The 10,578-nt window shown below is 35.4% G+C and overlaps 1 protein-coding gene across 1 annotated transcript in view; it reads left to right on the plus strand.

Moving 5' to 3' along the window:
• The window catches only part of DACH2 (dachshund family transcription factor 2), a 193,017-nt gene that overhangs the window by 100,500 nt on the left and 81,939 nt on the right, over positions 1-10,578 (plus strand). Inside the window, exon 6 of the mRNA XM_027767685.1 lies at positions 85-174. Coding sequence (XP_027623486.1) covers positions 85-174 — 90 coding nt within the window. The remainder of the gene's footprint in view (positions 1-84; positions 175-10,578) is intronic.

Below are 10,578 nucleotides of genomic sequence, written 5' to 3' on the forward strand. Positions count from 1 at the left end.
TCTTAGGTTTAGATCTTTGATCCACCTTGAGTTGATTTTTGTCAACAGTGAGAGGTAGGGGTTCAGATTAATCTTTCTGCAGGTGGATATCCAGTTTTTCCAGCACCATTTGCTAAAGAGGTTTTTCTTTCCCCACTGGATTGTCTGGTACCCTTTGTCAAAGATCACTTGGCTGTATGTCTGGGAGTTTATTTCTGGGAATTCCATTTGTTCCATTGGTCCACCTATCTATTTCTGTGCCAATACCATTCTATTTTAATTACCACAGCTTTGTAGTGTATTTTGTGGTTAGGGAGTGAGATGCCACCCACTCCACTCTTCTTGGGCAGGATTGCCTTGGCAATATGAGGTATTTTATGATTCCAGAAAAATTGTATGATTTTTTTTCTAGGTCTGTGAAGAATGTTCTCGTACTTTGATTGGAATTCTGTTAAATATGTAGATTAATTTGTATCTAATTGCCATTTTGATTATATTAATTCTCCCAATCCAGTAACAAGGGATGTCCTTCCACTTTTTTATGTCATTTTCAGTTTCTTTTCTTAGCTTCTCATAGTTCTCCTTGTGGAAGAAGATTTATTTCTAAGTATCTTACACTTTTTGTAACAATGGTAAGTGGAATTTATTTATTTTTTCAGTTCTGTCTCAGTCTGCCTGCTGTTCGTACATAGAAATGCTATAGATTTCTGTTTGTTGATTTTTGTATCCTGCAACTTTACTGTATTCATCTATTAATTCCAGGAATTTTTAAATGGATACCATTGGGTCTCTATGTATACCATCATGTCATCTGCAAATAGAGATAGTTTCATCTCTTCTTTTTTTATTTAAATGCCTTTTATTCTGTTCTCTTTTCTGATTGTATTGGCGAAGACTTACAGTACTATATTAAAAAGGAGTGGAGAAAGTGGGCATCCTTGTCTTGTACCAGTATTTAGTGGAAAAGCTTTCAGCTTTTCTCCATTTAGAATGATGTTAGATATGAGTTTTTCATAGATAGCTTTTATTGTGTTGAGAAATGATCTTTTTATACTGATTTTGCTGAGAGTCTTGATTATGAAGCGACATTGTCTCTTATCAAATGCTTTTTCTGCATCAATTCATAGGATCATATGATTTTTATCTTTTTTCCTGTTAATATGGTGCATTACATTTATGGTTTTACGTATGTTGAACCAAGCTTGCATCCCTGGAATAAAGGCTACCTGGTCATGATGTATAATCTTTTTTATATGTTATTGGGTACAATTTGTTAGTATCTTGTTGAGAATTTTTGCATCTCTATTCATCAGAGATATTGGCCTATAGTTTTCCTTCCTTGTCTTGTACTTATTTGTTTTAAGAATAAGAGTGATGGAGGCTTCATAAAATGAATTCAGGAGATCATTGCCCTTTTTGATCTTTAGAAATAACTTGAGAAGAATAGGGGTTAACTCTTCTTTCCAAGCTTTGTAGAATATTCAGAGGTGAAGCCATCAGGACCAAGGCTTTTCTTTGTTGGGAGGTTATTTATTACTGATGTGATCTCCTGGCTTGCTATGGGCCTATTCAGACTTTCTATATTTTCCTGACTCAATCTTGGTGGATTATATGTGTCCAGGAATTTGTCCATCTCACTCAGATTTTCTTTTTTTTTTTTGGCATATAGTTGTTCATATTATCCTCAAATGATGTTTTGAATTTCTATTATGTCTGTTGTTATATTGCCAACCTCATTGCAAATTTTATTTACCTGGTTCCTTTCTCTCTTCTTCATAAGTCTCTCTAGTTGGGTATTGATTTTGTTTCTCTTTTCAAAGAACCAGCTTTCATTTATTTTCTGTATAGTTCACTTATTTTCTATTTCATTTATTTCTGCTCAGATCTTTATTATTTCTTTTCTCTGGGCATTTTTTGGATTTTTTTGCTGTTGCCTTTCCAATTCTCTGAGGCATGATGTTAGGTAAGCCATTTGCCTTCTTTCCACCTTCTTCTTATATGCACTAATTGCTGTGAACTTCCCTTTTTTTTTTTTTGGAAACTCCTTTCTTCATTGTTATTGACCTCCATGAATCTTTTTATCTCAGTCTTAATTTCTTTAGTAGTTGTGACGTCATTCAAGAGTAGTTTATTTAGTTTTCATGTATTTGTGTATTTTTGAGAATTTCTCTTGAAATTAAAATCAAGTTTAATTCCATCATGGTCAGAGCAGATGCTGGACATAGTATCTATGCCTTTGAATCTGTAGAGGTTTGTTTTGTGCCCTATCATATGGTCAATCTTCAAAAACGTTCCATGTGGGGATGAAAAAAAAGTGTATCTCATAGTTTTTAGGTTGACAGTTCTATAGATGTCTGTTAAGTTCATTTGATTTATGGTACCATTTAGATCTTTTTACTTTTTATGTATTTTTTGTCTAGATGATTTTTCCAGAGGAGATAGTGGGGTGTTGAGGTCTCCAGCAATTAGTGTGTAGCAGTCTATCTCTCCTTCTAGATCTAACAGTCTTCTCTTCACATATTTGGGTGCTCCTGTGTTATATGCACAGATATTTATAATCATGATATCTTCTTGATCAATTAACCCTTTTACTACAATATAGTGCCCTTCTTTGTCTCTTAGAACAGTTTTTGTTTTAAAGCCTATTTTGTCAGAAATTAGTATTGTGACTTCAGCTCTTTTTTGGTTTCCATTTTTGTGGAATATCTTTGTCCAGCTCTTCACTTTTATTCTATGTGTTTTTTATCCATGAGATGTGCTTCTTGTTGGCAACAGATAGAGGGTTTCTGGTTTTTTTTTTTTTTTTTCCCCATTCAGCTAGTCTGTGTCTCTTGTTTGGAAAATTTAATCCATTAACATTCAATGTTATTATTAATATTTCCAGCCTTGTCCCTACCTTTGAGTTGGCCATTGTCTTGGTTGTCTGTAATTCCCTTATTTCTGGATGTTCATTCTTTAGTTTTCCTGGAACAGGACTCTCTTCAGAATTTCTTGAAGAGTTGTTCTGGTGTTGACAAATTCTTTCAGGTTTTGTTTGTCTGAGAAGACATTAATCTCTTTTTTCCCATATGAAGGATAATCTTACTGGATATAATAATCTTGGGTGAAATTGCTTCTCTCTTAACACTTTGAATATATTTTCCCATTCTTTCCTCGCTCACATTGTTTCTGTTGAAAGGTCTGGTGTTAACCTGATGGGATGACCTTTTAAGTTACTTGTTGTTTCTCTCTTGCCAATTTTAATATCTTGTCTTTATCTGTGGTTTTGGCCAGTCTGGCAAAGATGTGTGTTAGGGAAGATCTTCTTGGCTTGATTCTATTTGTATTCCTTTGTATTTCTTGGGCCTCGATGTGCAAGTGCTTCTCTAGACTTGTGAAGTTTTTTTGCAGGATTTCATGGAATACATTTTCCATGCCCTTATTAGTTCCTTCAACTTCTGAGATAAATATTATTTTGATGTTTGGACTTTTAATGAAATCTAGTATTTCTCATATATTATCCTCATTTATTTTTGTCATCTTCACTATCATTTTGGTAGTTTTTTTCTAGGTCAAAGGTTTTATCTTTTACATTGGAGATTTGAACTTCAGCATGGTCTAATTGACTTATAATACTTTCAAGAGAGTTTTTGATTTCCTGCATTATAGACTTCATCTCTATTAGTTCCATGGGATTCTTCCTTATAGTGTCCATTTCTTCTTTCATATCATGGAAGGCTTCCTAATCTGTAATTCGTTGTCTCTTTTCTGTTACAATTTACACAATTTTGTCACCATGAATGTTCTAAATTCTTCCTCTGACATTTTGGTATCTGTTTTTTTCAAGATATAGAGGGGAGGTATTCTGTTCTTTTGATGGAGACATATTTCCTGGTTTATTCAGACCTGAAACTCTTCTACTTCTAGCCATTGGTAGATGTATTCACTTTTGCATACGCTTTTGGAGAATGTTTCTTTGACTGGGAACAAGTGTGCTTCCCTTTTGCTGTGAACTAATATGTACTGACCCCTCTCTTCTGCTGTGTTTAGTTATGTGGTCTCCATGGGAAGAGTTCTCTATTCAGGTGTCTGAAGAGAAGTTTGTTAAGTAAAAGGGAGAATTCCAGGGAGCCTCACAATACTACGGTATTTGAAAACTGTGACTCTAGACCTTTGTAGCCCCTTTTGGTATATGAAGGATAAGCAGGAGATGATAATATAAGAGGGAAGACAAAAGAGTATGAAAGAGAATAAAGAAAAATCACGCACCACACACTAGAGGCACACAATTTTGCCAGGGGGCTGGAGATAGAAGTGGGTTCTGCTGGAGAGCTGGGGGCAGTCTTGTGTGGTAAGGAGAAGTAGGAAATTAACCAAAGAAAGAAGAAGAGGAAGAGAAAAGCAAGCCTAACTTGCTGACACTGGGGGCTATGTGCTTGGGGAAGCTGAAACTGGGGCCAGGGGTCAGTGATAGGCCCGGCATCATTGTCCTTTAGGCCAGGGTGCTGGAGATGGAAGTAGGCTCTGCTGGAGAGCTGGGGACAGTCCTTGCAGATGGAGAGGCTCTGGGATTGGGGGAGCTAGAGCTGGGGCAGAGGCCAGTGACAGGCCCTGCCTCAGTGTCCTGTAGGCCAGGGCACTAGAGATAGAATTAGGTTCTGCTAAAGATCTGGGGGCAGTCCTGTAGAGTAAGGCTAAGTAGGAAATTAACAAAAGAAAGAAGAAAAGAAAAACAAGCTCACCTTGCTGACCCTGGGGGCTCTGGGGTTGGGGGAGCTGAAACTGGAGCTGGGGGCAATTGACAAGCCCTGCCTCAGTGTCCTTTCAGCCCAGGGGCCTGGAGAGGGAAGTGGGCTTTGCTGGAGAGCTGGGGGCAATCCTTGCTAACAAGGAAGTGCTCTAGGGTTTTGGGAGCTGGAGCTGGGGCCAGGGGCCAGTGACAGGCCCTGCCTCAGTTTCCTTCAGGCCAGGGAGCTGGAGATGGAAGTCGGCTCTGCTCATTAATTTCTTTTAAATGCTTGGTGGAATTATTCGATGAAACCACTTATACACAGATATTTCATTTTGGGGAATTTTTATTATCCTGAATTTAATTTCCTTAATAGTTATATGAATATTAAGAATATTTTTTGAGTGGTTTTCGCTATAAGGGCGCGTGTGCTTGCTAGACAGACAGACAGAGACAGAGAGACAGAAAACGAGAAATCACCCCCTAGGGGGGATGGTTACGCAGCAATCCCTTCTCCTCCATTCTCCTCTCGGGATCTTGGGCACGCACACACATGTGCCCGGCATGAGTTTTAAGCCACCGGGTCCGGGATGCGAACCACGGTTGACTACGTGGGAGTCCAGCGACATAGCCATTACGCTAACTGCTGGTTCCCTTAAGAATATTTTTTAAGGTTGGGTAAGTATCGGTAATTTGCACTTTTTAAAGAATTGCTCTATTTCACCTAACTTGCTGAATTTATGTGTTTATTATTGATTATACTATTCTCTTATCATTTTAATGTAGTAGCATCTACTATTTGAACACCAGTATTATTAAAAGTAAATTGTGTTTCTCTTTGTTTTTGTCATTCTAGCTATAGGTTAGTATTTTATTATTCTTTTCATAGAAATATCTTTGTCTCCATGTGTACATTTTTCATTGTTTTATCCACTCACAATTTTATTTATTTCTGCCATTATATTTATTATTTCCTTTTTATAATATTGGTTTCACTTTGCTCTTTTCTTCCTACCTTCTTAAGGTGAAAGCGTAGAAAATTGATTTGATCAGTTTCCTTTTTTTTCTAATGCAAGTGTTTAGTACCATACAATTTCTTTTCAATACTGTTTTACTCAAACCAATAACTTTAATATGATGTATTTTAATTTTCTTTCATTTCAAAGTATTTCATAAATATTTATTTGTACTTTTGCTCTTTGTTGTTTCCCTTTCTTCCATACAAAGTTTCCTTCTTTTTTTCTAAACCTTATTTATTTATCTATTTATTTTATGAGAGAGAGAGAAACAGACATCCTCAACAGTGTCGTATTCCTTCTCAGCCAGCCAAGATCACAGGCATGCACATGCACCCAATATGAACAAGTTGACCTCAGAACTAAATCCCGTATTTTCATTAGGCTTCTAGCACTGCAGAAAGGTGTGCATGCTATTGCTGTGCCACCACAGCTGAGACAGCATTTCCTTTTTGTTTAGAGAATTTTTAAAAAGCCATTCTTTTAGGTTAGGTCTGAAGGCTGCAAATTCTCTTAGTTTTCATTCATCTGAGAATATTTTCATTTCCTCCTGTTTCTTGAAGGATATTTTCACTGAATGCACAATATTGACTTAATATATTTTTTTTAGTACGTGAACATTTGTACCATTTCTCTCTGGTCTCCATGATTTCTGAAGAGAAATCCACTGTTATTTGAATACTTTTTTTCTCTGATAGCCATTGTGTTGCTTCTCTGGCTGATTTCAAGATTTAAAAATTCATGTTTAGTTTTAAAAGTTTGATTTGATATGTCTTAATGAAGATTTATTTAAATATTTTCTGTTTGAGATTTACTTAGCCTCTTGAATCTGTAAGTTATAAAATATTATGTTTGCTGTGTTTTTTACTGGGTTGTCTGAAAAGTCATAATGCAATGTCCATGGTGTTGCTTCTCTGGCTGATTTCAAGATTTAAAAATTCATGTTTAGTTTTAAAAGTTTGATTTGATATGTCTTAATGAAGATTTATTTAAATATTTTCTGTTTGAGATTTACTTAGCCTCTTGAATCTGTAAGTTATAAAATATTATGTTTGCTGTGTTTTTTACTGGGTTGTCTGAAAAGTCATAATGCAATGTCAACAGATGGTCCTGGATTCTCCCATGGTCAACTGCTGTTTGAGTCCTTGACTTGGTGGCATGAAATTCACTCAGGCGTATGCACACGTGTGTGTGTGTGTGTGTGTGTGTGCCCCAAATCCAGAGAGGATTGTGGAGTGGCCTTCCCCACTGGGGAGTGATTTCTTGCTTTCTGTCTCTCTGTGTCTCTGGATAGTACACGCACCTTATAGCAAAAATCTCTCTCTCAAAAAAAAAGTCATGATGTATTTTTACATAGAAAAAATAAGTCATGACTTTTCTGAAAACCCAATATTTTTATTTAGTTTTTGACAAATTTGGGATGGTTTCAGGCCTTATTTCTTTGAATATATTTTTCAACCTTACTCTCTTTCTCATCTCTTTCTGGGACTCTAATATGACACAAAAGTCATATCTTGTGTCATAGTTACACACAATCTGTGACTCTTTGTCTTTCTGTTTTCAAGTACATTTTCTTCCTGTTTTTCAAACTGAGTAATTTCTAGTTTTCTGTCGTTAAATTTACTGATTCTTTTCTTTGCCCTCTTTAGTCTGCTGTTGAGGCTACCCACTATGTTTTGAAATTTTTTATTGTGATTTTCAGTTATAAAATTTTTCTTTGCTTTCTCCTCACTGTATTTCTTTGCTGTGATTTTCTATTCTTTCACTCATTCCATACATCATTGTAATTGCTCACTAAAGCATGCTTATGAGGGCTGCTTTAAAATACTTTTAGATAATTCCAATATCTGTGGAAAATTGATGTTGGTGGCTGCTTGTTGTCATTTGTCATTCAAATTAAGATATTCCTGATTCCTGGTTTAACAACTGACTTTTGATTGAAACCTGGACATTTCAGTTGTTGTGAGACTTTGGCTCTTATTTAAATTATGGATTTTTTCAGACTTCTGATACAATCGCAGTGGTCAGATTTCTCTTCTTTCTTCTTCTCCTTTTATAAAATTTGTCAGAGAGCATGTGTATTCTCCAAAGATGTAGAAAGAAATAGAGACAATGAGGCACCTTCTTTGGGGAATGGTCACACTGCAATCCTTTCTCTTCCATTTCTCATCCCTTTAAGGACTTTTGACACACATACAATCATGCCCAGCATGTTTCTAAAGCCATCATGACTGGGATACAACCCACAGCTAACTATGTGTCATCTGGCTTCCTTAACAGCTGAACTAGGAGGCTGTGCCCAGAATAATTTTGAATATTCTTGGTCTCTTTCATTTCCATAAAAATTTTAGGATCCATTTCTACTAAAGAGTCAATTGAAAATGTGACAGGGGTTATAATGAGTGTTGAGATGAATTTAGGAAGTATCTCCATATTAACAATATTAAATATTTTGATCTGAGTCTTTAACACAAGATGTTTTTAGCTTTATTTAGGTTCACTTTAATTTTTTTCTAAAAATGCTTTATGGTTTTCAGAGTATACATTTTGCAGTTCTCTTAAGTTTATTCCTGGTTTTATTTTTTATTTATTTGTTTAGAGTTTTTTTCACTATAGGGCGTGCATGCTCGGCAGACAGACAGACAGAGACAGAGAGACAGAAAGCAAGAAATCACCCCCCCCCCCCGGCGGATGGCCACCGCAATCCCTTCTCCTCCATTCTCCTCTCGGGATCTTGGGCACACACGCGCACAAGCTCGGCGTGAGTTTTAAGCCACTGGGTCCAGGACGCGAACCACAGTTGAATATGTAGGAGTCCAGCGACATAGCCATTATGCTAACTGCTGTTCCCCCTGGTTTTATTTTTAAATGCTTTTTAATTCAGTTTTAAATATAATCATTTTGTTAATTTTTATTTCAGATTGTTCATTACTTTTTATAGAAATACAATTAATTTCTCTAATTTCTCTATATCTATCTCGTATTTGTCAACCTTACTGAACTGGCTTATTAGCTCCAATAGTGTTTATGTAGATTCTTTAAGATTTTTTTTCTATGCATATGATCATGTAATCTGCAAGGAGAGATAGTTTTTTAATTTCTCTTTACAAATCTATGTTTAAAAAATTTTTATTTCTTGTCTAGTTTTGTGGCTAATGCGTCAGGACAGTGTTGAATAGAAGAGGTAAAAGTGGGCATCCCTGGATTTCTTTATCTTTTTTGAGAGAGAGAATTTTGCTATGGGATACATGTTCTCACCAGAGAGACAGAAAGTGAAAAATCTCTCCCCAGGTGGGATGACCACACCACAATCCCTTTTCTTCCATTCTCCTCTTGGGATCATGGGCACACATGCAAACACGCCCAGCATGAGGTTTAAGCCACTAGATCTGGGACTCAAACCATGGTCAGCTACGTGGGAGTACAGCAACATAACCATCATGCCATTTGCTGGTCCCAGGAGATCTTTGTTTTATTCATGATCTTAGGAAAACTTTCAGTTTTCACTATTAAATATGATGTCACTAGTAAGTTTTACATAGATAACTTTTATCAGGTTGAGGAAGTTCCTTTTCATGCCTACTTTGTTTTGTGATTTTTACTATGAAAGTGCATTGGATTCTGTCCTATTCTTTATCTGCTTCTATGGAAATGATCGTGTGGATTTTGTCTTTTATTGTATTAGTGTGGTACATTATATTGATTGGTTTTTAAGTTTAAAAGTAAATTCTATTTTGATTATTTTTATCATGTATAAGAAGAATATGAGATTTATTCTCTTAACCAATTTTGAAGTGCAAAAGTATTTGAACTATGGGCACAGTGTCTTATAGGTGATCTCTAGAACTTATTTAGCTTATGTAATTGAATATTTATACCAGTTGCAGAACAACTCTCCATTTCCTTTTCCTCTCAGCCTCTGGTAACTGCTGTTCTACTCTCTGAATATTTTAGATACTTCATCTAAATGGAATCATATAGTATTAATCATCCTTTGTCTAGCTTATTTTACTTAACCTAATATTTTCCAACTTTATTCATTGTGTCAGATATGATAACATTTTCTTCTTTTGTTATAACTGAATAAGGTTTCACTGTTTGTATGGACCACATTTTCTTTCTAATTATCCTCTGATGAACATTTATTTTTTTCCTATATCTTGGTTATTATGAATACCAGTATAAATATTGGAGTACAAATATTTATTTCATGTCCCTACTTTCAGGATTATTTTTTGCTATGTACCTAGAGTGAAATTACTTCTATGTTTAATATTTTGAAGTATAATCATACTGTATTTCATAGTGACTGCACCATTTTATATTCTCATCAATAGTGCAAATAGAACTTAAAAATTTTTTATTAAATGTATTTCTTCTGAGAGAAAGGAAAAGAGACATTCCCAACAGAATCTTCATACTGCAATCCATTTGGACCCTTACATATTCATGATCACAAGAACGCATGCACCTATCCATCAAGTACAGGGAGACCTTGATATGGGGACTCATAACATTCTCATATATGATTTCAGCATTGCAAAGCATTATGTTACTGTTGTACCACAGTAGGTGGCTCAAAACTCTATAACTCTTAAACAATGACATGATGCCACACATGAAAAATTCCACACCTAACCTTATGTGATAGATTGTAGTCAAAACGTGGCAATAAAATAAAACATTTAATAAAGTAGGCTGTGTGTATAAAGTGCATATAAAATATAAACAAATTTCTTGCTTATGCTTGTGTTCCATTGCCAAAATATTTCATTATGTAAATGTAAATATTCCAAGATTCCAAATAAAAATCTGAAACACTCCTGATCCCAAGCATTTCAGATAAGGAATAATCAAAGTAAATTTATAACTCTT

Source organism: Tupaia chinensis, unplaced genomic scaffold, assembly GCF_000334495.1.
Source record: "Tupaia chinensis unplaced genomic scaffold, TupChi_1.0 Scaffold144426_1, whole genome shotgun sequence".
NCBI lineage: Eukaryota > Metazoa > Chordata > Mammalia > Scandentia > Tupaiidae > Tupaia > Tupaia belangeri.